Genomic DNA, 27812 nt, shown 5'->3' on the forward strand with positions numbered 1-27812 from the left:
GCCGCAGGCTCTTTCGCTTCCACCAGTGTTCGGGATTTCAGGATCCGGTGGAAAACAGCTTTCTCAAGTTAAAGGTTCCGGATCTCTGGGGATGGGGACACAAGGAGTGGTGAAAAGCGGAACCCCGCTAGCGGACCAGTACAGAAAGCCGCCAGCTTCTGGGAGCCAAAGCAACTCGCTTTCTACCGCTGAGGTAACGCAAGAACTGCCGGAGTCCAGATTCCAGACTGAAGCAAGGGAAGGTCCCGGGGGTTCGTGGGCGGGGTTGGAGGCGGCGAGGTCAGTCAGGGGTCGCGCTGTCACTCTGGCTCCACCCCGCTTCCTGGTCGGCGTCCCGCCCCCTCGGGTGCAGGTTCCCAGCCTGAGCTGGGTCCTTGGGAACGCGGATTTCCCTCCTTCTGGAAGGGACCTTCCCTCCCTCCACCCTCTGCTCTCCCCGCAGGTGAGGCCTCGATGGAGAGGTTCCTGGCCCGGTTGTGCGGCACCAGCGCGTTGCAGCCGCTCCCGGTGTGGGAGGGGGACACCACCGGCCACTGCTTCACACAGCTGGTGCTCAGCGCCCTGCCCCACGCGCTCCTGGCCGTGCTCAGTGCTTGCCACTGGGGCCACCCGAGGTGAGTAGAGACAGGTGCAGACATCTGTCCGTATGTGCCTGCAGACTTCACTCGAAACCCACGTCTCCGCGGAAGTGTAACCGAAATAGTGAGATCTCTAGGGAAAAAGGAGAATAAAATGTGGGCATTACCACTTTGCAGCATTGTGTCTGTTTGAGGGCAAGTTAACCTGTTTTCCCTGCGCCTCATAGCACTGTTAAGAAACTTAAATTAGATAATGCATTTAAGTATATAGTGCAGAGTCTGGCACATTTTTAAAGGCCCAATGCATGGTAGCAATTATCACTTTTGTAGATTGTCAGATGCCCAACCACAGTTGTCACGAATTGGAGACGAAAGTGGGTGAACAGTGTTTTTAAGCCAAAAAGGTTAATGTGTGCTGAAGTTGTTAGACCAGTTTCTCACCCCTGCCATCTAGGAAACTTCAGTGTTTCTAGGCCAAGAAAAGCATAGGTACTCATCTGGAGAGGAAGTGGTAGGTAGAAGAGAAGAGCAAAATTAGAACCTTAATCCTTCCTCCATTTGGGGCTATAAGATGCAGGTGCTGAACTCACCTTGATTTTGTGCTTAGTTCCTGTATAGCTGGATATGGTAAAATTAATCTCACTCTGGCTACTGATTAAGGCAGGAGGAAAGTCTAACTTGTCTAGTCCAACGGACAAATGCGTCCTTACTTAAGATGAGTTACAGGGATGGCGAATCCCTTCCTTGGGTAGCTTCAGATCTGCTTGGTCTTGGAGGAATCCTGATTTGTCCCTTATGCAGAGACAAAAGTCTGGAGATGGCACAGAGGGAGACCGACTGTGCTGAGACAAGTATCTTTTTAAAATGGGCATAGTCCCTTCAGAACTCACGGTGTAAGGAAAAGGCAAGAAAGACCAATATGTAATCCATAGAAATTATGTTTATCTCACTTCACCTAACAGACTCTTTGCAAGTTGCTCAAATGGGTAAGAGAGATCCAGAATCTCAGACAGAAAAGAATCTCAGAGGGCTTTGGGTCCAGACTCCTTACTGCTCACTGTGCTGATGAGAAAAATGAGATGCATGGAGAAGGAAATGGCAACCCACTCCAGTGTTCTTGCCTGGAGAATCCCATGGATGGGGGAGCCTGGTGGGCTGCCGTCTATGGGATCCCACAGAGTCGGACACGACTGAAGCGACTTAGCAGCAGCAGCAGCAGCCTTCCATTGAGTGTATGTACTACATCTTCTTTATCCATTCATCTGTTGATGGACATTTATGGCTCTTCTATATCTTGGCTTGGCTTTTTAAATAATGCTGCAGGGAACATAGAGGTATCTATGTCTTTTTAAATTACCGTTCTTATTTTCTTAGGAAAAATACCTAGAATTGGAATAGCTGGATCCTATGGTATTTCTAATTTTCACTTTTTTTAGAAGATCCCATACTTAAGATATATTACTTAAGATATCACCTAATAAAGCATTTTGTACTCTTTGTCTCATGCTGTACATACCAATGAACATCTCTTTTCTTTACTAGATATTGGTTCTTAAAAGGCAGAGAAATTTTTAGAACACATCTTTTTTTCCCTGATCCTTAAACATATTTTTCAGTAAGTAGACACGAGTTCATGAAATTCTTTTTCCTCATATTTTGAAGATTCTTTACAATTCCTTTAAATATAAAGTTGATATTTTCTATAACCATTAATTATTAAGAGTATCACTGAATGGGATACATAAAGAACTGGAAAATCAAGTTCACTAAAAATAATTTTGATTACAAGCATGTATGTTTCTGTGTTAATGAACTGATTGATAGCATACAGGCTGGGATGCAGAATTATGGAGAAAAGAGACACAGAAACTGTGGGAATGCATGAAAGGGCAGACTTCTCTTCAAAGCAGAAAAAGTATCATTTATTTGTCCAAGATAGAGAATGTGATTCTGTAGCTACGGTGGAAAGTGAATTTTTCCCAGGAAAAGATTTAATTCCAATATAATAAAATTAACATTTGTTTTCAAAAAAAAAAAAAAAAATGAGATGCAGAGAAGCGGCTTGCCCATGTTCATAAACCTGGTTAATGACCAGGCTTGGAGCCAGTGTACCAGCCTCCAAGGGCTCACAATGTTTCTTATTCTGTCCCCGCATCTTAAGAAATAGAATTATGAAAGATTGACTTTTACTCAAATATAAACCCTTTTGTATAACTGTGATCACTGGACTTTTTAAAGGAAACTCCAAACATTTCACTCTACAATTAAAATTTTCAGTCACCCAGCCCTGCCAACAACAGAGTGTTTTTTAATGCAAATAGTTCACTCTTTTGTTTATTAAAAACATTTTTTGCAAACCAAGAAGATACAGACAAAACTCAAAAGATGTTTTTCTTCAGCTAATGGAGCTGTAAAAATGATCCACACCATTTTCTACAACCATTAGAGAGACAGAGAGTGGAATATCCTGAGGCTTCAGCAAGTTTAAGCTATACTAATAGAGTATAGAGGCTGTGTGTAAGTCAAATTTTTATTCATCTAATAGTGCTTCAGGTGAATTTAAGGGCTCTTTTTCAGTTAAGTTGAGTTGCTCAGTCATGTCTGACTGTTTGCGACCCATGGACTGCAGCATGCCAGGCTTCCCTGTCCATCACCAACTCCTGGAGCTTGCTCAAACTCACGTCCATCAAGTCGGTGATGCCATCCAACCATCTCATCCTCTGTCATCCCCTTCTCCTCCTGCCTTCAGTCTTTCCCAGCATCAGGGTCTTTTCCAGTGAGTCGGCTCTTCGCATCAGGTGGCCAAAGTATTAGAGCTTCAGCATCAGCATCAGTCCTTCCAATGAATATTCAGGACTGATTTCCTTAGGATGGACTGGTTTGATCCCCTTCTTGTCCAAGGGACTCTCAAGAGTCTTTTCCAACACCGCAGTTCAAAAGCATCAATTCTTCGGCACTCAGCTTTCTTCACAGTCCAACTCTCACATCCATACATGACTACTGGAAAAACCATAGCTTTGACTAGACAGACCTTTGTGAGCAAAGTGATATCTCTGCTTTTTTATACGTTGTCTAGGTTTGTCATAGTTTTTCTTCCAAGGAGCAAGCGTCTTTTAATTTCATGGCTGCAAAAGGGCTCTTTTGAGTAGATACTTTTGTAAAAGTGAAAACTCACCCCTTAGAGGTTATCTGTAGGAAATTTAGGTTGAGGTGAGGTGTGTGTGTGTGTTTTATTTGTTTGTTTTATAATTAGGGTCTTCATGTTCAGTACAACCTTAACTCAGAACTGTTTTTATTTCTGTGGTGAAAGAATGATCAGAAATGGTAGAGAAATGAGAAAATGGATTAGATTAATCCAGGAAGATTTCCTGGGAGAAAAGACCATGAGTTCCAGGATAAAATGGGATGAAAATAAGGTATACAAGGCAGGAAAGGGAATTGATTCCCTCCGTGAGTGAGTTGCTGGAGGTCTCTCTGGGCCCTAAGTCAGCTGTGATGTGCCTTCTTTTCTCTTTCCCCCCTTTGTCCCCAGGTATCCAGATTACACTCCACGCTGCAGTCCCGGCTGGCGCCTCCGACTCACAGCCTCTGTCCTGCTCGCCGTCTTTCCACTGCTCGACCTGCTTCCAGTCATTTTGCCACCAGGGGCAGGCCCAGGGCCCACAGGGCTCGAGGTGCTGGCAGGGGGCGTGGCGGCTATGGCCTGGATCAGCCACAGCCTGGCCCTGTGGGTGTTGGTTCATACCCCATATAGCCACTCCCGGGGGCCCCTGGCCTTGGCTCTGGCTGCCTTCCTGCCAGCCCCGGCCCTGGTGCTGACCCTGCTGTGGCACTGCCAGCGAGGCACACTCCTGCCTCCACTTCTCGCAGGGCCCCTCTCCCGCCTGTGTCTCCTCATCCTGCAGCTGGCTGCTCTCTTGGCCTATGGACTGGGCTGGGCAGTCCCTGGGCAGCCACGGGAACCCTGGGCCCATGAGCCCCTCCTCTCTGAGGGCCAGGAGCCCGAGGTGGCTGAAGATGGGGAGAGCTGGCTGTCCCGCTTTTCCTACGCCTGGCTGGCACCGTTGCTGGCCCGCGGGGCCCGGGGAGAGCTCCGGCAGCCCCAGGACACTTGCCGCCTCCCCCACAGGCTGCACCCAACCTACCTAGCCCGTGTCTTCCAGGCGCAATGGCAGGAGGGGGCCCGGCTGTGGAGGACCCTGCATGGGGCCTTTGGGCACTGCTACCTGGCTCTTGGGCTGCTCAAGTTGGTGGGGACCATGCTGGGGTTCTCAGGGCCCTTGTTGCTGTCCCTCCTGGTGGGCTTCCTGGAGGAGGGGCGAGAGCCACTAAGCCACGGCCTGCTATATGCCCTGGGGCTTACCGGAGGAGCTGTTCTGGGAGCTGTGCTGCAGAATCAGTATGGGTATGAGGTTCGGAAGGTGGCTCTTCAGGCACGGGGTGCTGTGCTGAACATCCTGTACCGAAAGGCTTTACAACTGGGGCCCAGACGCCCTCCTGCCGGGGAGGTCCTGAACTTACTAGGCACTGACTCTGAGCGGCTGCTCAACTTTGCTGGGAGCTTTCATGAGGCCTGGGGCCTGCCCCTGCAACTGGCCATCACCCTCTATCTGCTGCACCAGCAGGTGGGTGTGGCCTTCGTGGGTGGTCTGATCCTGGCGCTGCTGCTGGTACCCGTCAACAAAGTGATTGCCACCCGCATCATGGCCAGCAACCAGGAGATGCTACAGCACAAAGACGCACGAGTTAAGGTGAGGGGCTGCCTGGGGTCCCTCAGCCATCCAGAGACCCCACCCAGCCTTCTGGTGCCCAGGTCTCCCATGCACAGTACCTGAGAGAGTGAGTGTGTGCTCTAAAAGTTAGGAGCTCAGACTAGAGAAAGACAGATGGGGTTCACATCCTGATTCTACCACTTACTAGTTCAATCACATCAGACAAGTCACTTCACCTCGTTGAGACTCCCGTTTCCTCATCTGTGAAATGAGGGTAATCATAGCTTGCCTCATAGCACAGTTGGGAGGATTGTGCAAGATGCTGCTCATCACAGTGCCAGTTACAAAGTAAACACTAAGTTAATGTGGCCTGTTAGTAATATAGTATTAGCTTCTGCAGCCCTAATTGCAACCCTGAGAGAGGTGGGAACTGAGCTGTCTGGGCCCAAATGGGATTTTAGTGTTAGAGCCAGGATCCAAGTCTCCAGCCTCCTCCTCATCTCAGGTATGGAGTGCCTCATAGCCGCATGTGGAGGCCTAGGAGAACCCCAGCTGCCTCTTCGGGATGGGCTATGGGGAAAGGAGCAGCTGTCTCCCCTGCCTGGGCCAACTCTAGGTGTGAGGGTCTGGCTGAGTCAGTTCTGGAATGTACAGTGATTGTGGTACCTTTTCAGAGGGGATGATGGGCTTTGGGTCCATATAGCATAGTTGTCCATCCCTCACTGGCATAGCTCCAAGTGCTAATGGTGAGGGGGTGTCCCTGATAGCTGGTATGGCATGGTCTTTTCCCCTACCCATGACAGCTACTGACCAGTCTCTAGGGCCTCCTTGGAAGGCTCCCAGTGCCTCCCTGGCTTGCAGTCTGGAGATGTTTGAATGTTAGGATCCAAGGAGCTTCTCTGGCCCTTGCCTATCTTACTTGGGTCTATCAGCCTGCCCAACCCTGGGCTGTGGTGTGTACTTCTACAGAAATGGTTCCTCTACCCAAGCTGTTGATCAGCCCCTGAAACCCACATCTTCTGGCTTTGGGAATGGTTCTTTGTCCCTCATCTAATGGATGGAGTGCTTTTACCCCAGTGTGGTGACCTCCCCCCACTGCCCCTGTACTTTCCACCACTTCATCTTCTAAGAAGGTGGGGGATTCCAGCTCCAGCCTGCCCCCAGCTGGGGCATAGGGGAGCTCCAAGTCCTTGACATCCCGTGCCAGGAGCCTGGGGGAGGCTGGGCAGAGGAGAACGCACGTGAGCAGCATCTCCACTTCTCACTGCTCTCTTGTCCCTGTCCCTAGCTCGTGACAGAGCTGCTGAGTGGCATGCGTGTCATCAAGTTCTTCGGGTGGGAGCAGGCGCTGGGGACCCGCGTGGAGGCCTGCCGAGCTCGAGAGCTGGGGCGACTCCGGGTCATCAAGTACCTGGATGCAGCCTGTGTGTACCTCTGGGCTGCCCTGCCGGTCGTCATCTCCATTGTCATCTTTATCACCTATGTCCTCATGGGGCACCAGCTCACTGCCACCAAGGTGAGGACCAGAAATGGGGGGATGGCTGCAGGGAGATGTGAGACGGAAGCAGCAGCAGAGAGACTGCAATGCAGTGGGGGGTGGGCCAGGGCCCTCGTGCTGCTGGGAAGGAGGAGTGGAGGGTCCCTGTCTGCCTTCTTCCCCTACTGAAGGAAAGTTCTCTGAAGGGACCTTTCATCTGGGGCCTCGGATATATGACCCTTCCCTCTGCGAAGGAATTACTTCTTTTCCCCACCTCTTCCTCCCCAACTTCTGGTTAGGTCCCCTTAGCCTCATTCTGATGGCCCTGGGGGAAAAACTCATGATCCTGTGCAGGATGGATCGAATGCTGGGTCTAGCCAGGAGATGTTGCCCCTTAGAAATTCTGAGAAGGTCTCATGAGCGTGAGTTGGGCATGTGTGTTTATCAGGGAGTGACCTGGGTCCCTGGAGGATATCTGGGATTTCTGATATTCTTGGAGTGGCCACCTCTACCATCTATAACCCAAATATCAGCCAGCTAAGCCCTCAGTTCTGTTGCTGCCTGTTCTCCCCTCCACAGACCTGTTTGCAGGGCCACCTATAGAGCAGGCCTTCAGATAATTCCTAAGCTTTAGGTGATGCTTCAACCCCTCCGCCCCCCACCTCTGACCCCACTTAGGTGTTCACCGCCCTGGCATTGGTGCGCATGCTCATTCTTCCCCTCAACAACTTCCCTTGGGTGATCAATGGCCTCCTTGAGGCCAAAGTGTCCCTGGATCGGATCCAGCGTTTCCTCGACCTTCCCAACCATGACCCCCAGGCCTACTACAGCCCAGGTAATGGGAAGCTAGTGGGCAGAACCTGGCACAGGGGAGCAGAGATCTGTAGCCCCTCAGTTGCGGTACACAGATGCTGCCAAGAGAAGCCAGAGGAGAAGAGTCTAGGTGGGGCAGGTGGTCATTTCCCCGGGGTGAATCCTCAGACCAAGACTGAGGCCAAACTATCCCTGGGCAGGTAGGTTGTGGACTAGAAGCCCAAGGTAAGTGGCTTCTTCCTTGTACAGATCCCCCAACAGAGCCATCTACAGCCCTGGAGCTACACGAAGCTCTGTTCTCCTGGGACCCAGTTGGAACCAGCCAGGAGACCTTCATCAGTCACCTCGAAGTGAAAAAGGTTCGTTGGTCAAACACCCTAGGAGAGTCTCCAGACTAAAGAAAGACAGGGAAGCTCAGTGACCGATAGACAAGGACAGAGCCAGTCATAGCAGCCCCCCCCCCTGTGGCTCTTATTACCAAGGGGAAGACCAGAGAGGTTTTGGTGGGCAGGCTTGAATTGGAGAGGTGATGAGATTTTTATCTCAGGATGTCATTTTTCTAACACTTAGCTGCTTCAGAGCTGTCACATCCATCCCTGGTCACCAGACCGCTCATGTCCACCTAGTCCAGACCAGCAATTGCATTTATCTCTCTCTGTCCTGCAGGGGCTGTCGAGTTCAGAACAGACCCCATAACTTGTCCAGCATCTTCCCCAGGCTGGGGAGCCCCAGCAGCCCCTTCTCAGAAGGATGTTGCAAATGGTTTAGATAATCCTCTGTTTAGGCTGGTGAAAAGGCATCACACCCTGTGACTCACACCGGGGCACACATCGTCAAAGGAGCACTTGTAAGAACGTTCCTGGCAAGACGGCAACTCCTGCTCACCAAGTCCTAAGTTTTCACTCTCCCCTGACCTGTGTCCAACCCTTTGCCCCACAGCTCAACCCGGTGTTCTCCAGCGGTTCCTGAACCGCCTCAACCACATTTGGCTCACATTTCTGGCTTGGGCTACATGTTTTGTTTTTCGTCTTAGTTCAGGCAAGACAAGGCTGGAATTTTTCAAAGGAATTTTACTAACGTGTCAGTTGGGGCTTTTTTGGACTTAAGTCATAGAAACCCGCTGGAGCTAGCTTAAGCCAACAAGAATTAGTAAGATGGATATAGAGATGAATTGCAAAATCCACAGTCAAGCGCCTGGACAGATCTCGGCAGCAGCTCGGAGCCAGGCCTCGACTTGCCAAGCTGGTCCTTCTGTTCGCTCCTTCTAGATCTGCCTCCTTCCCTCTCTGTGGATCTGCTCTCCCCCAAACAGAAGTAGACCTGCAGAGAGCCCTTCCACTTACAGGCCCTGGACAGAAGGAGGGGGGTTCCCAGGGATAGGTCTCAGATTGGTCTGGTAGCCACTCAAAGACAGGCTCACCCTGGCTGCCAGGGTGGGGCACCACAGACAGCTGCTAGGATCCCGCCTTTTTTCTAGAGAAGGAATTTTTTCCTTTGTGAACCCACTCCAGTATTCTTGCCTGGGAAATCCCACTGACAAAGAAGCCTGGCAGGCTACAGTCCATGGGATCCCAAAGAGGGGGAGATGACTGAACATACAGACATACACACGGATAGCTCCATGAATGTATGTTACAGCCAAGCAAGGAAGGGAGCACAGAAAATTTTAAACTGCAGGTCACAGAAATGGGCATCTGTGTAAACATTGCTTTTTGCCCTGAGCCTTTAGAAGTCTGGCTGCAGGTGGGCTTAGCCAGCCCATTATGCAGGCCCCAAAGCCTGCAGTGCTTCCTTCCCCTGTACCCATCCTGAGTTGCCTGTCTCAGTGCTTTCCTGGAAAGTTCAAGGGCAATTTTCCTCCCATCTCTCTGGCACACTGTTCCTCTCCAGAGGCTCTTCACACAGTGAAACTGATGCTTCTCTGAGTGGAGAATAAAACACCCTGCTCCCCTGGGGCCAGCATCGCATCAATCACTGAGGCACACCTCAGTCTGTGGGCCGGGGAAATCTTTCCCCTCAGGCTTAACTGGGGCCTAGAGAGAAGCCTCCATGCGGTGACTGGCAGCCCAGGACCTCTGGACGGAGGCCTGACACTCATGCATGTGGCTTCCTCGCAGGGAATGCTGGTGGGCATCGTGGGGAAGGTGGGCTGCGGGAAGAGCTCGCTGCTGGCTGCCATCACCGGGGAGCTGCACAGGTAAGCAAGTGCTGGCACCCCCGTCCTTAGTTCTGCCCTTTGCCAGCGCCTCCCTGGCCCCTGCTACGTTTTAGGGGCCAGAGATGCCCAGATGAGCAAGACCTGGTCCCTTTCTTGGGAGAGTTTCCAGTCTGGAAAGGGAAAGGCAGTCGAGAGTAGGTTCTCATAACCATCACTGGAGAAGGCAATGGCAACCCACTCCAGTGTTCTTGCCTGGAGAATCCCAGGGACGGAGAAGCCTGGTGGGCTGCTGTCTATGGGGTTGCACAGTCAGACACGACTGAAGTGACTTAGCAGCAGCAGCAGCATAACCATCACTGCAGAGTGTTAGAAGTACTGTAACAGTGAGTGAAGGAATAAATGGAAACACCTTACATCAGCTGCTCTCAGAGAGTGTGTAGGAAGGGGTCCAGAGAGGAACAGGAGTGAGCGAGGGCCTACTTGTTTCACTGTGAGAGTGAACGCGTGCAGGGCGCTGGCCACACTCTTTTCTGAGCACCTTGACCTTGACAGCTCTTTGACTGCAGTCAAAGAGCAATTTCTGCCCTACCGGTCCACAGGGGGCCTCCAGCCTCCTCAGGACCCCTTGATCTCAGTGGCTGCCAATCCAGAGAGTCATGTGACGTGAAGGGGGCCCCCGTGCAAAAGACAGCCATCAGGAGAGGCTTCTGAGAGGCAGGGGCTGGGCCGGGAGGGGACCAGCAGGGAGCCGGCCCCCCACACTGCTGGCCTTGGTCTCTGCAGGCTCCGAGGGCAGGTGGCAGTATGGGGGCTGTCCAAAGGCTTCGGCCTGGCCACCCAGGAACCCTGGATCCAGTTTGCCACCATCCGAGACAACATTCTCTTTGGGAAGACGTTTGACGCCCAGCTGTACAAGGAAGTGCTGGAGGCCTGCGCCCTCGATGAGGACCTCAGTGTGAGTGCCTGGCCACCCGCTTCCCCATGTCCCTGACACCGCAGGTCAGAGACTTGCTTCTCTGGGAAGGGGTTGCTTGTGCTCAGGAGTCATTTACCCAGGACTGGCCACCAGGCTATGGTCCTCGCAGAGTGTCCCACGTCTGCGCAGCACCTGGCAAGGGTGGGGGCTGGTGACCAGGTGCTCCACACAGCAGCCGGGGGAACTCTGAGGGTCTCTGAGACTATGGGTGGGTTTCCCATGAGGTTTAGCTCTCTGTAGATCTGGCTAATGGTTCTGATTCAAGAGGCCTTCCCCCACCTCCTCCTGGAAGAGTCAAGGTCATTCTAGAGAAGTCTGGCAAGGCCCTAGAATCCCTACATCCAGAATGCTGAATTTAGGGGGAATGAGAGTCCAGCTTTGTCCCCTGACTTTTCCCCGGCAGGACTGTAGTCAGCACCACCCTGTCCAGGTAGATGTGGAACATCCCTGGAAAGGAAGACCTTTGACTGACCGTGGGACATCCTCTGTCCACTTCTCATTTGCTTCTACCTCGGAGACATTTCTCGCATGTCTCCTGGGTGCAGGGAACTGCTCTGAGCACTAAGAGGTGAATCACAAAGCTTTTCCCTCAGGGAAGCCACTGTCTGGTGGACCACAAGTGTTTCCTCTGGCATGAGGACCCCTTAGCAAAGGAGACCACTCCCCAGGCCACAGGGAGGTTCAGGTACCTTCCTCCTCTAAAAGCCTAGGGAAGTTTCACTTTGAATTTGCCCATCTTCATCCTTGCCTGTGAAAAAGGCAGGGTAGTGAGTGTGACTACCTGTAGTCAGGGTAGTGCGTGTGGTTAAGAATCTGCATTCGTGTCCTGCCCTTTACTTGCTATGGAATGACCTTGGACAGCGTATGTACCCTGAGCTTTGGTCTTACCTGTGAAATGAGATAGTATCAACATCATAAGGTTGCTGTGGGGTTGGGTGAGAGGATGCATGTAAACTGCTCAGCACATAGAACGTGTTCAACAGGGGGTTCCCTGGCCGTCCAGTGTTCAAGGCTCTGTGCTTCTACTGCAGGAGACACAGGTTTGATCCCTGGTTGGGGAACTAAGATCTCTCATGCCACAAGGGATGGCCAAAATAGAAAAATAGAAAGTGTCCAACAAATGCTTGGTGTTGCTGGAGTTGAGGTTTGCCCCCTCTGGCTCCGACACCCCAAAGTTAAGTTCAGTCTCCTCAAACTCCCTGGCTCTCTCACCCCCGCCATTTCTTCCCAATGGAGGGATGGGAAATGGGGCAGAAGGTACTGGGAGCTCACTGACCAACACTGGGAGGCCTGTCCTGTCAGATCCTGCCTGCTGGGGACCAGACGGAGGTGGGGGAGAAAGGCGTGACCCTCAGCGGGGGACAGCGGGCCCGCATTGCCCTGGCTCGTGCTGTCTACCAGGTAAGTTGAAGACAGAGGTGTCTGGAGCCTCAGGACTCTGAAGCTTGGCTGGGGGGTTGGGGGGTGGTGTGGAGATATTTCCATCAGCATCCGGTTTCTTCCCTCCCTCCTCCATGCTGCTAAGGTATTGGTCCTTTGGCCATCCCATCCTCCTTTTGCTGATTCAAGGCAGCATTAAAGACCCTTTGGAAAGCATTATGTGGCCTGAGGCACTAGAACCCAGCACAGTTGAGCATTTGGCCTCACTTTACTGGAGGCAAATCCACCCACTGGTCTCACTTCCTTCTTTACTGCTTTAGGGGTAGCCCCCAGAGTTCCCCTCAACCCTCCTGCCTGACGGCCTCAAGATCACATGCTTGGAGAGGTCTGGGTTCTGGCCAGAGGACCTGGTGCCCAAGGTGTCCCCACCCCCCTCCCCAGGAAAAGGAGCTATACCTCCTCGACGACCCTCTGGCCGCCGTGGATGCAGACGTGGCCACCCACCTGCTGCACAGGTGCATCCTGGGAGCGCTGAGCCACACCACGCGGCTGCTGTGCACCCACCGCACCGAGTACCTGGAGCGGGCTGACATGGTGCTGCTGCTGGAGGCCGGGCGCCTCGTCCGGGCCGGTAACGTGGGCCACCAGGCCGGGCGGGAGCCGGGCTGAGTGAGGGAGCCACCTGCCAGGGTGCGACAGATGGATCACCAAGGGGAGACTCAGCCACCCGCCCCATGTGTGTCCTGGGTCCCCCTCATCCTTCTGTCTGACGGGAGGCCCTCTCCTGCCATCACAGAACTGGTGTGAAGGACAGAGAGAGGAGGGAAAGGGGCCATGGATCTGGGACTGGGGGCTTGGGGAAACCTAGAGGCCCAGGATCTCTGAGGGCAGTCTGATGTCCTCAGAGAAGAGAGAGTCAGGTTTAGAATAGTCATTTTATTTAAAAACAGATACACGGAAACTCTGATGGGTTATTATCCAGAGGGACGTGACCATCTGCAGGTTCACTAGATAGAAGCAGGAGGAAATGAAGCTCCGGCAGTGTTAGGAGTTGCAGGAAGTATGAGGAGAAAGCCCAGCGGTAGTGAGAGGACTGGGTGCTCACAGGTGGCCATAACTGTCCTCCCAGGGGTGGACCTTTTCTGTCTCTGCTGATCCAGACACAGAGGGAGGGCCGAACTTGATGGTTCTGCTCAGGGTCTGGGGGTCCAGGGCAGAGGCCTGCTAGGGGAGGTCAGGTAGGGGTTCCAAAGAGCATGGAAGGTAGACTGGCTGACAGGTTTAGAAACACGTAGACCCCTCCTAATCTCTCCTGCTGCCTTCCAGGGCCTCCCTCTGAGATCCTGCCATTGGTACAAGCTGCCCCCAGAGCCTGGGCTGAGGATGGACAAGAGTCTGACCGAGGTATGGTCTGGGGGTGAGAGGAAAGAGTCTGCTCTTCCCCACCACGCTTGTGGAGACAGGTTTCTAGGAAGCTTGCCTGCCCTTGAAAACACTGAGGTTTTCGGCTATCATCCTATAAGCTGAATTTCCCACCCCCACACAACCCGCCACCTCTCCGATCCTCGCAGCCACAGCCTCGTCCATGGAGAACCCAAAGAAGACAAAGGAGGGGCTGGAGGTGGAGGAGAGCGCGTCTGGCCAGCTGCGACAGGAGGAAAGCAAGAAGGAGGGCGCCGTGGCCTTCCATGTGTACCGCGCGTACTGGAGGGCCGTGGGCTGGGGCATGGCTCTTGCCATCCTCTTCTCTCTGTTCCTCATGCAAGGTAGGAGTCATCTCTGCAGGCCTTCATTCCCCTACCAGCCCTGTTGCCTAGGTCCCTGTCACTCCCCTCACCTTGTGCTAATCGTGACAAAGCCCAGAGGCTCACCAGGCGTGGGCAGCAGCTGGGACCAGAGGCACATCCCTAATTCTGAGAGTCCCGGTGATTGGCGAGGGGCAGGGAGGGTGGGCTCCGTAGCCATCTTCTGACCTGCCCGCAAGGCTGACTTCCCATTCTGCAGATTCAAGATCACGCTCTCCCCAGAGCCGAAGGGTGATGGGCCCAGGAAAGACGCGTGCACTAGTGAGGACACGGTGGTGGCAAGGTCGGGAGGGCTGGGGGCCAAGGAGGGTAGAAACCAGAGTCGAGGGCAGAACAGGGTGTCTGAATGGAACGAGGAAGGTGAGTCTGTCCGGCAGCTTTCTCTCTCCCATCCCCCAGCCACCAGGAACGCAGCCGACTGGTGGCTCTCCCACTGGATCTCTGAGCTGAAGGCAGCCAAGAATAGCTCCCAGGAGGCGCTGGCCCCCACCAGGCTGGGCTCCATGGGGCCGCTGTCCGCCCAGCTGCTCCTCTTCTCCCCCGGGAGCCTCTGGTGAGTGGCTGGGCCCCAGGTCTGGGGCTCTCATTGGTTCCTGGGCAGGGAGTGAGCTGGGGGCTGGCGTTACAGGGCCTGTGTCTTCTGGAAGGTGGGGAGAGGTGGCGTGGGGGCAGGGAAGGGAACCCTGAGTGGCCCCACTTTTGGTTACCCACAGCCCCCTCCCCACCACCCAGCACCTCAGTGTTCCCACTGCCCAAAGCTGCCCCCAATGGCTCCTCAGACCTCCGTTTCTACCTCACTGTGTACGCGACCATCGCTGGTGTCAACTCTCTCTGCACCCTTCTCCGGGCCGTGCTCTTCGCGGCAGGCACCCTCCAAGCGGCCGCCACCCTGCATCGCCGCCTCCTGGGTCGAGTCCTCATGGTGAGGTGATAAGAGGGTGGAGGTGGCCTCAGGGGGCCCTCCCAGTACCTGGCTCCATCGGGGGGCCCATCCCATCCCCCAGTCCTCAGGAGAAATCATCTCCTCTCAGATGGGTGCAGCACTTGACACCTTGAGACCTGAAGAGACGAGAGCAGAGCAGCTGCTGGGTTCAAACCCAGTTACTTAAGCCTATGGCTTTCTCCTCTGTAACATGAGGAGAAGAGACTCTTCCTGAGTCACTTCCAGTTGAACTTCAAGCTCAGAGGACTGAGTTAACCACCCTTAGTTCACGTGAGGTCCCTTTTGCATTTTATTTATTGATCCATCTCTTTTTATCTGCAAACCTTGTTTCCATTTCCCCTCCTTTCCTTGATAAACAACCTTGTGAGGTATGTTTAGTATGTATCTTTTTGTTTGCCTTTTTACAAAATGGCTATATTTTGTGCCCAGGTAGTTTTATAAATGCCTGGAAAATCCCATGGGCAGAGGAGCCTGGAGGGCTGCAGTCCATGGGGTCGCGAAGAGTCAGACACGACTGGGAGGCTTCACTTTCACTTTTCACTTTCATTCATTGGAGAAGGAATGGCAACCCACTCCAGTGTTCTTGCCTGGGGAATCCCAGGGACAGAGGAGCCTGGTGGGCTGCCATCTATGGGGTTGCACAGAGTCGGACACGACTGAAGCGACTTAGCAGCAGCAGCAACAGTTTTATAAATGACATTCTTTTCTTACAGTTTTTATTTAGAGCTCATTTTAAGATCCATGCCTGTTGCTGTGTGTGTATATTGTCTGTTGCTTGCTCTATAGTACATTATGAGGATTCATCAGTACATGGAAAGTACTTAGCATAGTGCCTGGCATATACTGAGTGCTCAATTAGCAATTATTATTATTAACCATGTTGTTATTATTGCAAAGCTCTTTTTTGTCTGGTATCTTATTAGGGCCTCCTTATAACCCTGTGAAATGAATACTGTTATCCCCTTTCTACAGATGAGGAAACAGGCTCTGAGGGTGTATGTGACCTGGGCAAGCTAGTCCTGTGACGTGGGCAAGCGAGTCCTGTGGCCATGAACCCAGGACTGTGTGGGTCTTTCCCTTGCTTCTCAGGGAGCAGCTGCCCACTGTCTGCCCACATCTTCAGGCTGTGAAGGAATTGATTTTATCATAAGCTGACATTAGGGGTGACATTCGCAAGTCCCTTTGACCTAGTTCCTTGCCTTAAGATAGGACTGTTCTCCCAGTAAAGGCAGAGAGTTGGGAGACAGGGAAGGCAGGGAAAGGAAAAGGATTGTCTTTGAGACGGCACCTCCCAGTAATGAGTAGTCTAAATAGCTCCTGAGCCCCTGCTCCATGAAAGGCAGACTCCCCTGAGCCTCTGACTGCCTGTGCAGTCAGCTCCAGGATGTGTGGTTCCATTACCGTCCCCCTTTTGGAGATGAGGGATGGGGGCCTTGAGGAGAGGAAACCCCCTTGGCGGGGTCTCACATCTGGTAAGCAGCAGGGCTGGAATCAAGGAGCAGTCTGACTCCAAAGCCTGAGCCCTTGCCATGAGACAGCATTGACTTGACCGCTGTCCTCACCACTCTGTCCAGCCATGGGCAGTCAGGGTGTTCTTCCTGACCTCGAAATCGTACTCATGGCCTGAAGTCTCCATCTTCTGGAATGGGATTAGCTCCCTGCCCTCGAAAGCGGAGTAGGCATGTGTAGCACAGAGGTGGAGAAGGCAATGACACCCGACTCCAGTCCTCTTGCCTGGAAAATCCCATGGACGAAGGAGCCTGGTAGGCTGCAGTCCATGAGGTTGCTAAGAATTGGACACGACTGAGTGACTTCAGTTTCACTTTTCACTTTCATGCATTGGAGAAGGAAATGGTAACCCACTCTAGTATTCTTGCCTGGAGAATCCCAGGGACAGAGGAGCCTGGTAAGAGGCTGTCTGTGGGGTTGCACAGAGTCGGACACAACTGAAGCGACTTAGCAGCAGCAGCACAGAGGTAGGGGGTGGCCAGCCTGGGACACCAGCCAGAGGGACAGACAGCCTCAGGGTCCCCACCAGCCAGAGGGACAGACAGCCTCTATCATGCCCACCCTGGGGTATTGTTCTAAGCTCTTCCAGCCCCTCCTCAGTGCCCTGAACTCTGGGAACACTTTACTGCTTTCCTGTTCTCTACCTTGGGCCTCTCCCCCCAGCCCACCTTCCCTGGGCGTGGCCTCCGAGGCTTTTCTGCCTTGTCCTACCCTGGCCCAATCACATCTCTTCTCCCAGGCTCCAGTGACTTTCTTCGATTCCACGCCCACGGGCCGGGTCCTCAACCGCTTCTCCTCTGACGTGGCCTGTGCAGATGACAGCCTGCCCTTCATCCTCAACATCCTGCTGGCCAACGCGGCAGGCCTGCTGGGGCTCCTGGCTGTGCTGGGCTTCAGCCTGCCCTGGCTGCTGCTGCTGCTGCCGCCTCTGAGCATCATCTACTATCGCGTGCAGAGCCACTACAGGGCCTCCTCGCGGGAGCTGCGGCGCCTGGGCAGCCTCAGCCTGTCTCCCCTCTACACCCACCTGGCCGACACCTTGGCCGGCCTCCCTGTGCTCCGGGCCGCCGGGGCCACCTACAGGTGTGTGAGTGCCTCTTCCAGCCAGAGCCACAGGCGTGAGATGCTGGGATGGTCAGAGGGGGTGAAGTTGGGGTGGGGTGGTGGTGGATCTCAGGTCTCCTGAGAAGAGAAAGGTGGGTGATGGCACTAGGGGAGAGAGGAAGGAAACGGAAAAAACAGGTTAGTGAGGCCAAGAAGGCCCCCGTGAAAGAGTGCACTGGTTCCTCCATAGCCCTGAGGCAAGGCCTGTGGGCGTGCGGGTCAGCGCCAAGGAGGGGGTGTCCTGCAGGGAGGAAGTCTGGGCGGGCCAATGCAGCCACAGCATGGCCTCCTTCAGGTTTGAGGAGGAGAACCAGAGACTCCTGGAGCTCAACCAGAGGTGCCAGTTTGCTGCCAGTGCCACGATGCAGTGGTTGGACATCCGGCTGCAGCTCATGGGGGCCGCAGTAGTCAGCGCCATCGCGGGCATCGCTCTGGTGCAGCACCAGCAGGGCCTCGCCAACCCAGGTGCCACCCCAGGGCCCTGCGGTCTCACCTCAGAAGCCTGTTATTCCTCATCCCCCTCGACTACCATGACATCTCCCTTTACTGCCAAGGATTTTCACCTCTTGACCAGGGTTCCCTGTGAGGATATGTTGTCATTCTCAAGACCCCCATTTCAGAGTTGGGGACGCTGAGTCTCGAGGAGTCCCTTGCCGGGTGGTGGTGGATCTGGGGCTAAACAGGTCTTCTGATCACCACCCGTGCCTGCTCGCCCCATCCTCAGCACCTAGTACCCCACCCCAGTCCACCTGCCTTCTCCCGTCCCCCTGCGCAGCCTCTCCAGGCCCACCCACTGCCTTGCATCCAGCCTCCCGTGGGCCTGGCCTGGCTCCTGCATCTTCTTGCTTCAGTGCTAGCTTCCTTCACATGCCCACGGTCCACAGCTCAGGGTTCGCCCATTCTGCCCACCCCCTCCCTACACGCACCCCAGTGTCCAGGCCTCCCCTAGCGCTCTGTCCTCTGTCCCCTCCCCCAGGACTGGTGGGCCTGTCGCTGTCCTATGCCCTGTCCCTGACGGGCCTACTCTCAGGGTTAGTGAGCAGCTTCACACAGACAGAAGCCATGCTGGTGAGTGTCGAGCGGCTGGAGGAGTACTCCTGTGACCTGCCCCAGGAGCCCCGGGGCCAGCGGCCACAGGTAGCCCCAGCCTGGGTGCTGGCACCCTGAAGGCCCCCCAGTTCCTCTCCTTGTGCCCCTCACCAACTTTTCTCCACTGTAGTGTCCCTTGTGATCTCCCCATTCTACATGCCCATCCCCCATCCCTCCTAACTCCCACCTCTCCTCTCACACCATCCGTCCCTCCCTTCCACTCTCCAACCTGTCCCTCCACCCTTTCCCCCCGTCTCACCCATCTCCCGCCCTCTCCCATGCACGGACCCTACCAGCTGGACATCAGCTGGCTGAGCCAGGGGAGTGTGGAGTTCCAGGATGTGGTGCTGGTGTACCGGCCAGGGCTGCCCAACGCCCTGGATGGGGTGTCCTTCCGCGTGCAGCCTGGAGAGAAGCTGGGCATCGTGGGCCGCACGGGCTCCGGCAAGTCTTCCCTGTTGTTGGTGCTTTTCCGGCTGCTAGAGCCCAGTTCTGGGCGAGTGCTTCTGGACGGCATGGACACCAGCCAGCTGGAGCTGGCCGAGCTCAGGTGTGGGGGAGTGAGAAGAGGGGACACGGCCACTGGCAGGGAGAGGAAGGCCCAGCCAGGAAGGCTTTATATAAACACAGCAGCCAGGGTGGATCAGGTGGTGAGACAGAGGGTGGGACAAGCAGGCTAGAATAGTGAGCTCCCTGCACTCAGGCCTGGATTCAAAGCTGCGGCCTTAAGGCTTTCACCTTCCCAGCTTCAGCTTGGACTTCCAGCACACGATGCCTTCCACTTTAGACCACTGGTCACTATCTCCTGAATCAGAGCCTCCCAGGTGCCGTGCCCTGGGGCTTGGGACAGCTGGTGACCTGGGCCAGTAGCCCCTGGCCACAAGTGGCCTTATCTGGAGCCAAACATCCCCCCGACCACATTACTCTTATCATTTTCTCTTAGTTCCATGACATGGGAAAAGGTAGGGGGAAGCACTATCCTCAAGCAATTACTGACCCCAGGCCCTGGCCCTTCTCTCCTAACCTGTGCCGGCCTCCCCTTATGGCTTGACCAGAGAGCTCCTCAGGACCCGATTTGAGGCCTGCTTTCAAGCTGGACGCGTGCCCTACCCAGTCACACTCTCTGGCCGTTCCTTGCCATCCACTCCTGTCCCACGACACTGGCATCAGTGCCACACAGTTTGGCTTATGCTTGTTCTGTTTTTGCCCCTCAGGCCTTTGGTTTCCTTGGTGTTCCTCGTAGCACCAGCACAATCCTAGGTTCATGCCTGACCAAGCAGGGAGCAGGATGGGGGTTTTAATCAAGTCTTACCCCACGCTCTCCTGAAGGGCTGGACCTATAACTGAGACCTGTGCTGGGAGCAGAAGTGGTCACATCTCAAGTCTCAACCCCTGTCCCCCCAGATCCCAGCTGGCGATCATCCCGCAGGAGCCCTTTTTGTTCAGCGGGACCGTGCGGGAAAACCTGGACCCCCGGGGTCTGTATGAGGATGGGGCCCTATGGCAGGCACTGGAGCAGTGCCACCTGAGTGAGGCGATCGAGTCTATGGGTGAGTGTCCTGTCCTTCGTGGTGGTGGGAGGAGTGAGCAGAGAGGGGCTGGAGGAGGCTTGGAACCCTGGGGTAAAGATGCTGTGCTTCACAGGTGGTCTGGATGGTGAGCTGGGCGAGGGGGGCCGGCGCTTATCTCTGGGGCAGAGGCAGCTGCTGTGTCTGGCCAGGGCTCTCCTCACAGATGCTAAGGTAAGACAAGAAGGAGGGCCATTTGAGAGGGCCAGGAAGAAGGCAGGGGACAGGTGAGGGCTGAGGAAGTAGACTAAGGAGAGGTCTCAAAGGACCAAATTCATTTTCCTTTTAGAGCTGGAGGTGGGGAGCCGTGGGCTGGCCTGGGCCAGACCAGGAGGTGGGGGCTGGAGGCTTGGGTAGCAGCCTCGGCTAACCCTCTTCTCCACTCTCCTCCCTAACCCTCCCCACACACTCCAGATCTTGTGCATTGACGAGGCCACAGCAAGCGTGGACCAGAAGACAGACCAGCTACTCCAGCAAACCATCAGCAAACGGTTTGCCAACAAGACAGTGCTGACCATCGCCCACAGGTGTGTGGCATCCAGAGTGAGAATCTAAATCAGGGGTGTCATGGACCCAGAGCCCAGCTTCCTTTCAGGGACCCCGGGAGTCAGGGCTCCGGAAATTCCAACCCCTGTGACTCTCAGTTCCTCATTCTCTAGGCTTCCACCAGGCTCCTTGGAGTGCTCGGTCTCAGGGAACATGCAGCCCCTCCCCTAGCACAGAGCCCTCCCCGGGGGCTGAAGCCTGTGGGGCAGGGGGGCGCTGTGCAGGGGGGAAGAGGAGGAAAAGGAGGTCAGCCTTCTGTAGGGTGCTGTCTTCCATCCCTGCATTGACCACTCCCTCCCGTGCAGGCTCAACACGATCCTGAACTCCGACCGGGTGCTGGTGCTGCATGCAGGGAGGGTGGCGGAGCTGGGCTCCCCTGCCGCCCTGTGCACTCAGCCCCACTCGCTGTTCCAGCAGCTGTTGCAGAGCAGCCCGCGGGGAGTGCGCTCCTCCCCGTGAGGGCCCGGCCCCCACTGCCGATGGTTTACACTCCTCCATGTCTCTACCTCTCCCCCTCCTCCACAGAGAGGAAAGGGCGCCCTGGGCTCCTCTTCACAAGCCACTCCTTGTGCAGACAGAGTCCCGTGGCTTCCCTAGAGGCAGGCCTCTGCTCTGGCGCTCTGGCATCTGGGACTCCAGGCAGACTTTTTCTGGCAAAGGAGCCCACATACACGTCCATTGTTTTATTTGATAAAATTCCCATTTTTACATTCTGTGTATTAAAAAAATAATATTTGTGGCATGAGGCTGAGGTCCCTCAGTGTGTGTACCCCAGCTGAGGAGTGGCGAGAAAGGGCCACTCCAGTCCAAGCGCCCTAGGAGGTGAAGGAGGGGCCCAGAAAGCTCCCACTTCTGTCACAGAGCGGTGGTCTTCCCAGGCTCGGGGGGCAGGTCAGGCGGCAGAGGGAGCCCCGCGGGCAGCATGCTAACCTGACACTCCTGGTCCTGGCGTGCTGGGGCGTAGTGTGGGGCAGGGTAGCAGCAGGGTCCAGGGGGACAGAAGCCCCGGCGCCAGGCCCTCAGGGTCAGCAACACCGTGGACAGGACCAGGGCGGCAGTGACGGCCCCAAACACCACCACGGCCACCAGGCTGGGCTCGCCCAGCCCGGCCTCCTGTCGCCGCACCACCTCCTTCACGGAGATGCGCAGCAGCCCGGCGCCCGCGCTGTGAGGGATGGGCCCCGTGGCAGGTACAAGCACAGCCAAGGTGGGCCCTGGGGGGCTGTCCGCTGTGGCGGCAGGACCCGGGACCGGTAAGACTAGCTCACAAGTCTTGCCACCATAGCCGCTGGGGCAGAGACAGTCAAAGTCGTGGACCCGGTCCCGACAGCGGGCCCCTCTCTGGCAGGGGCGGCTGGCACAGTCATCCAGGTTGATGGTGCAGAAGCGCCCGGTGAAGCCCTCGGGGCAGAGGCAGGAGAAGCGGTTGATGCCGTCCAGGCACGTGGCGCCGTTAGCACAGGGCCGCATCAGACAGTCATCCACATTCACCTCGCAGCGGGCACCCATGAAGCCCGCCAGGCAGCGGCAGGTGAAGTTGAGGGCAAAGCCCTGGTCGTCCTGGCACTGCCCACCGTTCCGGCACGGGGAGCTGGTGGGGGAGGCAGGGAGGGTGTTTTATCAACTGCCACCTGCAGGGTAGACCAGGTCGACATCCGGATCCCTGCTCCCACCACCCCTCTCTAGCTCTGTCCCCTCGAGCCAGTCTCTCTGAGCCTCAAATGCCTCCTTTAAAAATGGGGTCAGAGCAGTACCTGGCTTCCCAGGTTGTGAGGGTTAAATGAGATGATCGAGGTCAAGCAGGTAGCAGAGGGCCTGACCCAGAGTCAAGACCAAGGCGAGTGTACTGTTTGTGTCCTCTTAGACCCTTAGACCCGAGGCGGGAATGAGGACAAATCCAGCCCCACAGGCTGTCTCCTCATTCACCATGAGGCCTAGTCTGCCGTGTGGGACAACTTCAGGGGCTGCACGCCAGCTTTCCTGGGAGGATGAGGGGGGTCCTAGGCCCACAGCCTCCCCAACCAGGGAAGTCACGCAGTGATGTGTTACACCTCCAGCCCCTGTCAATTTTTGTCGTTGGAGAAATGGTTCAGATGGTGTCAAAAAAGCTGAGAAGCCCTTGGGATACTCTGGCAGACTGGGGTTTTATCCTCGAGTGTCCCCATGTGGGACTTTAGACCCTCAGTCCTAACACTGCCCCGCCACCCCCCTCCACAGTCCTTTCTCCTCTGTCGCCAGATTCTCACCTAACCAGGGGGCCAGCACTCACCCTGCCTGCTCACAGGGTCCGGCCTTGCGCTCACAATCACGCCCGTGGAAGCCTGGTGGGCACACACAGTGGTACTCACCGCCCCCGTCATACACGCACTGGCCTCCGTTCCGGCAGGGGGACTGCGTGGTACAGATGTGTTCATCTGCAGAGGAGACCAGGAGGGCTCTGGGACAGCCCCTCGCACGTGGCACCCAGACCTGCCCAGGCCCCACCCAGAGCTCTGTGGGGGTGGCTCATACACAGTCCCAACCTGGGCGGAAAACAACACTGCATTTGGAGTCAGGAGGCGCCTGGTCCTAGCCCTGTCAGTGTCTCAACTTGCCTTTGGGTGAGTTGTATCTCATTTGTGGATCTCAGTTGCCTCATCTGTGATATGAGAACAGTTTCCTGCAGGTGTCTTACCTACCACAGAGGGTTGTGTTGAGAACCAGTTCAGATAACAGATAGGTATAAAGTCTACAACTATAAAATACTACAGGCTTCCCTTGTGGCTCAGCTGGTAAAGAATCCGCCTGCAATGTGGGAGACCCGGGTTCGATTCCTGGGTTGGGAAGATCCTGTGGAGAAGGGAAAGGCTACCCACTCCAGTATTCTGGCCTGGAGATTTCCATGGACTGTATATAAAATACTACATATTTGAGGGTTTGAGCCAGACACAAGAGGCACTCAATAAATAAGGATGGATGTTCCTCCCAAGACACGTGGGGCCCCCAGTCCAACAGCTGCCCTCTCTACTCCCCTACCTTTGTCACAGAACTTGCCTGCCCAGCCAGTGTGACAGATGCACTGCCAGGGCTGGTGACAGGTACCGTGCTGGCAGCCAGGCATTCTCACACAGCGCTCACAGTGCAGCCCCTCCCAGCCTGGGTCACACCTGACGGGGGGAAGCACAGGGTCAGGGCTCTGGGTGGAAGGAGGTGAAGACAGGGAGGAGGCAAGCTCAGAGTTTCCAGGAAACAGGAGACAAACAGGACAGCCCCTAAGGGAAAGCAGGCCTATCCTGGGTGGATAGAGAGCTGTGCCGGGTCACCACGCCACCAGGCACCAGCGTTGCCGTTCTGGTTGTGCAGTCTGTCTATCCTTTCCAAGCCTCAGTTTTCTCATCTGTAACCTGGGGTGACACCTGGCAGGGGTGGGTTGAGGAAGAAATGAAGATGAGGGACTTCCCTGGTGGTCCATTGGTTAATCCACCTGCCAATGAAGGGGACACAGGTTCAATCCCTGGCCCAGGAAGATCCCACAGGATGAGGAGCAACTAAGCCCATATGCCGCAAACTGAGCCCACGCACCCTAGAGCCCGTGCTCCCCAGCAAGAGAAGACACCTCAATGAGAAGCCTGAGGACTGTGATGAAGAGTAGCCCCTACTTGAGGCAACTAGAGAAAGTCCATGTGCAGCCTGAAGACCCTGCACAGCCAACAACAAAAATAATCATTTTAAAAAAGAAAAGACATTAAGATGATGTCTGTTAAGTGCCCCTAGCACTGTTTCTGGTATATCTGAGGTGCTTAGAAACATTTTCGAAAGAAGAGTGACCTTGAAAAGTCACCAGGACCATCTTCCTACGCTGATTGCAGGGCAAGGCCTGCTTCAGAGAGTCCCCAACACCCCCAGCCCCTCCAGCAACTTGCCTGTCAGCTCATGTTTTTACATCCAGACACACTTTCCTCCTGCTGCGGGATTTACCCGACCCCTACCCCAGTGTGTCAGTTACTTAAATTCATCAAAGAAAGACCCCCTTGAACAAGTCCATCTCCCCAGCAACCCTGGCAAAGCCTTTCTTTTCCAGGCTGAGCCAATTCTCCGTCTGTCTTATCTTTATCTCCTCCTTTTTGCCTCATGGCTCCCACTCTCCACTCTCCCTTAAGCTTCAGATCTTTCTCCTGGTATCTTGAAGAGGAAAGTTTTAGAGTTCCTGGATCAGACTTGGGAGAGTAAAGTGGGGAGCCGTAGTTAGAAGACGCAAAGGAGAGGCAAGGCAAAGAGGAAGAGGGAAGGGTTGGGCACGGTGCTGGGCTGCCCATATGCCCTGTTGTGTGCCACGGCTTTGAAGGGATGGGGAGGGCCTTAGACGTTCTGGGTCAAGCTTGGGGCTTGACTCGGTTGTGAGTATGGAGGCCTGGGAAATGGGGAGCAAGAGGTTTGGGACCACCGTGCTCCAAGGAGAGGTACCTGCAAGAGCCGTCAGGCGCGCAGCAGCCGTGAGCCAGGTCACAGAGGGAGCTGCAGTCATTGCCTGCAAGAGATTGATGTGGGAGGGGTGAGCCCGGGGGTCAGGGTTCGGCTGCCTGAGATGCCGGGCCAGGGAAAGGACGCAGGGTCCCGGTAACTGGAGGGGCCCAGCTCTGGGGCAAGGTAGAATAGAGACTAATCGCATTCCAAAGGGAAGTAAGTCCTGGGTGTTGCCAAGCCCGCGGTCGGAGCGGCTTGCAGTGCCATCTCTGGCCGGCAGAGGTCAACGTGCGAGCGAGGGACGGCCGGACAGGGCCGCGACCACATCCCCCCGGGGGAGCGCTCACCTCTGGCAGGCTTTACGGGTGCCCCCAGGATGCACAACAGGCAAACGAGATGTAGGCAGCGGCAGCCTTTGGGCATGGTCAGCGCCGGCCCCGGGACGGACAGACGGATGGATCGCCGGACGTGCGGACACCTGTGGGATGGCATGGGTTGAGAGACGGCCGGACGTGGAGATAGCGGCAAGGATTTCGGTTTGGTTCCGAGTGACAGGAGCCGAGGGGGAGAGGGGCGTCCAGACGGGAGAAAAAGGGTGGGGGGAGTAGTGCAGCGAAAGGGCGGGGGCGAGGAAGGTGTGAGCAGGCGAGGGGATTGGAGACAGAAACGCGGAGCCGGCTACGTGGGAAGGAGGTGAAGGATGGACAGCGCGAGCGAGGTCAGGACGCGGGAAGGGCCGGGGCTGGGAACGCAGTCGGGACGGAGGGGTACTGGGGTACCGCCGAGAGGCGACACGGGGACCCGGCGGCGCGCAGTCTCTGCTCCCGCCTCTGACTCCCCGCGTCCCCCTCCAGTCTCCGCCGCGCTGGGCTCGGCCGCGGCGCGGGGCCTCGGATACCCAGCGCGCCCTCAGCCCGGCTCGTCCCGCGGTCCTCACCTCGGGCTGGGAGACTGCGCGCCTCGGGGCGCAGAGCGAGGCGGGATCCGACGGACTCCGCCGAAGGGCCAGACCGGGGCGCCGGGCCGCCCCTAGCGGGTTGCGTGGCCGGGCGCCCAGGCGGCTGCCATGCGAGCCGAGCGCTGGGGAATCTGGGCCTCGAGGCGACCCGGAGCGGCTGCGGCGGCTCCTCGCACGCGCTCAGGCCGCCTGCCAGGGGCGGCGTGTGCCGGCGGAGCCCGCCTCCCCGCTCCGCTCCCAGGCTGCCGCCGCCGGCCCGCCCCCCACCCGCCCGCGCCCGGCGCCCCCACCCCCAGCGGTCACCCCTTCCTCGGGGCCTCGCGCTCCCCTGGGCCCCCGCCCGCCGCAGTCACCCGACCTCTCCGAACCTCGCCCTCTCCGCTGAAAGGAGGAAATTACGGGAGGCTAAATGGGAGCCGACTGTAAAGGGTCGGCCAAGTGTGCGCAGCCGTTATTCTCCATCTCGCATCTCCGCCTTCGCGACCCGAGCAGCTCACCCCGCGCCCCACCTCTGCTCTCCCCAGTCCGCCGCCCATCACGCCTCTCAGATAAATCTCGCGCACGCTCAGGGCACACGACGCTCCCGGCCCTCCTCCTGTCACCAGCCCACGCCTCCTCCATTTGTAAATCCTCCATCACCTGCTTAATCTGTCTGCTACTCTCCTCCTCCCCGCCGTCCGCTTCTTTCTCCCCTCGTGGCCATCAACAGCCTTCCAGGGTCGCTCCCTGCCTAGGTATTAGCGTGGCCCACTCACCCACCCCTCCATCCCTCCTCCCGCCAGGCCTGTCTTTGCTATCTCTTTGCGTTCCGCTACCACTTCTGGGAAGGTTCCGTGCACTGGGAACGCCCCCGGCTCTGTGTGCGCCCCAAGTTCCCTCCGCTGTATCCCGGACCACCTCCATTCTTGACCTCAGGCTGATCGTCGACTGCCCAAACCCAGAGCTAGACTAAGTGTTTTGTAGAGGGAGTGAGGAAGCTCTGTGTCTCCAGGCTAATGGCTCAGAGACCTCTGTCCCGGGAAAGGACGGGAAACCGTTTCTTGTTTGCCCAAGGCAAGAGAGCAGAGATCAGGACCACCTGTCCCCACCTCTAGTCCTTCAAATCAAGATTTGATTTCACCATCCTTAAATTCGTGGTAAGAAGTAGTCCCTAACCCGTGCAGAGCAGCTTTCTACAGACAACCCCCACAGGTCGGAGCCCCTGAACTAATTTTTCTTGCATTCTTCATTGAACGTAGCCACACCCACCCCATCTGCCTAGCCATCTTCCCCGAAACGCTGATCACCTCTTTCTTTCCTCTAGAGCTTTCTAAATTTGAGTTGAACAATGCCATAGCTCTGACCATATGTTTTACTATTTTTTTTTTTTACTGAAAAATTGCAAACAACCTATACTGTCCAAAATGATTGTAAACAAATTATGGTATACCAACACACTATGTGACTATTGAAAGTCACCTTTGGGAAGTCTAAAGACTTTTAAAATCTAAGAATAGATTAGGTGGAGGGAAAAAAGCAAGAAACAGAATGTGTCTCAATGTTGGCAGTGATTTTTTTCCCCCAGATGATGGAATTACAGGTAATTTTTTCTTACTGATGCTTTTCAACATTTCTCTTTTTCCCACAATGAGCATGTTTAACTTTTTCTTATTGTAAATGAAATTCAATAACATTAAAGAACTTTTAGAATAAAGTAAAAATTTGGGGAATTTCCTGGCGGTCCAGTGGTTAGGATTCAGCACTTTCACTGTCC

At 55.5% G+C, this 27812-nt stretch overlaps 2 protein-coding genes and 1 long non-coding RNA gene across 8 annotated transcripts; 1 reads left to right on the forward strand and 2 right to left on the reverse strand.

The window, feature by feature from the left end:
- ABCC10 (ATP binding cassette subfamily C member 10) lies at positions 1 to 21404 on the forward strand. 3 transcript variants are annotated; one of them, XM_061398255.1, is made up of 22 exons: positions 1 to 193; positions 443 to 614; positions 4111 to 5329; positions 6579 to 6806; positions 7446 to 7602; positions 7830 to 7939; positions 9698 to 9777; positions 10522 to 10693; positions 12017 to 12115; positions 12536 to 12725; positions 13421 to 13498; positions 13666 to 13860; positions 14299 to 14452; positions 14632 to 14821; positions 17091 to 17434; positions 17751 to 17920; positions 18432 to 18592; positions 18841 to 19094; positions 19949 to 20094; positions 20189 to 20286; positions 20527 to 20639; positions 20964 to 21404. In XM_061398255.1, the coding sequence occupies exons 2-22, from the start codon at positions 454 to 456 to the stop codon at positions 21115 to 21117; spliced, it is 4473 nt and encodes a 1490-aa protein (XP_061254239.1). In that variant the 5' UTR covers positions 1 to 193; positions 443 to 453; the 3' UTR covers positions 21118 to 21404. The 3 variants fall into 3 exon arrangements, with proteins under 3 accessions (XP_061254239.1, XP_061254240.1, XP_061254241.1); XM_061398256.1 differs by lacking the exons at positions 1 to 193; positions 20964 to 21404 and adding an exon at positions 20772 to 20957 and having other exon boundaries at positions 202 to 614; XM_061398257.1 differs by lacking the exons at positions 1 to 193; positions 20527 to 20639; positions 20964 to 21404 and having other exon boundaries at positions 202 to 614; positions 20173 to 20285.
- LOC133236307 (uncharacterized) lies at positions 13016 to 14781 on the reverse strand. Its single transcript, XR_009732832.1, has 2 exons — positions 14693 to 14781; positions 13016 to 14539 (listed from the first exon to the last, which is right to left on the reverse strand). It is a non-coding gene; the product is annotated as an uncharacterized LOC133236307 (long non-coding RNA).
- Positions 21327 to 26859, reverse strand: DLK2 (delta like non-canonical Notch ligand 2). Of its 4 annotated transcripts, none has more exons than XM_061398261.1 (6): positions 26428 to 26859; positions 25449 to 25579; positions 25102 to 25165; positions 23674 to 23804; positions 22928 to 22979; positions 21327 to 22249 (listed from the first exon to the last, which is right to left on the reverse strand). In XM_061398261.1, exons 2-6 carry the CDS (start codon positions 25522 to 25524, stop codon positions 21514 to 21516), a joined length of 1059 nt encoding a protein of 352 aa, XP_061254245.1. In that variant the 5' UTR covers positions 25525 to 25579; positions 26428 to 26859; the 3' UTR covers positions 21327 to 21513. The 4 variants fall into 4 exon arrangements, with proteins under 4 accessions (XP_061254245.1, XP_061254244.1, XP_061254242.1 ...); XM_061398260.1 differs by having other exon boundaries at positions 22928 to 23072; positions 26418 to 26849; XM_061398258.1 differs by having other exon boundaries at positions 22928 to 23072; positions 26428 to 26848.
- Positions 26860 to 27812: the final 953 nt, after the last annotated feature.

The sequence above is a fragment of the Bos javanicus genome, chromosome 23 (genome assembly GCF_032452875.1).
Source record: "Bos javanicus breed banteng chromosome 23, ARS-OSU_banteng_1.0, whole genome shotgun sequence".
Taxonomy (NCBI): Eukaryota; Metazoa; Chordata; class Mammalia; order Artiodactyla; family Bovidae; genus Bos; species Bos javanicus.

What these genes read in the sequence shown, in the direction of transcription:
- DLK2 (XM_061398260.1), bottom strand. Translation starts at nt 25,524, where the DNA reads ATGCCCAAAGGCTGCCGCTGCCTACATCTCGTTTGCCTGTTGTGCATC. An exon ending in AGGCAAGTTCTGTGACAAAG is followed by an intron (nt 23,073 to 23,673) that starts GTAGGGGAGTAG and finishes TCTCCTCTGCAG; the next exon opens with ATGAACACATCTGTACCACG. An exon ending in GGACCCTGTGAGCAGGCAGG is followed by an intron (nt 22,250 to 22,927) that starts GTGAGTGCTGGC and finishes CTCCCCCACCAG; the next exon opens with CTCCCCGTGCCGGAACGGTG.
- ABCC10 (XM_061398255.1), top strand. Translation starts at nt 454, where the DNA reads ATGGAGAGGTTCCTGGCCCGGTTGTGCGGCACCAGCGCGTTGCAGCCG. An exon ending in ATCACCGGGGAGCTGCACAG is followed by an intron (nt 9,778 to 10,521) that starts GTAAGCAAGTGC and finishes TGGTCTCTGCAG; the next exon opens with GCTCCGAGGGCAGGTGGCAG. An exon ending in GCAGGGCCTCGCCAACCCAG is followed by an intron (nt 17,921 to 18,431) that starts GTGCCACCCCAG and finishes CCCCTCCCCCAG; the next exon opens with GACTGGTGGGCCTGTCGCTG.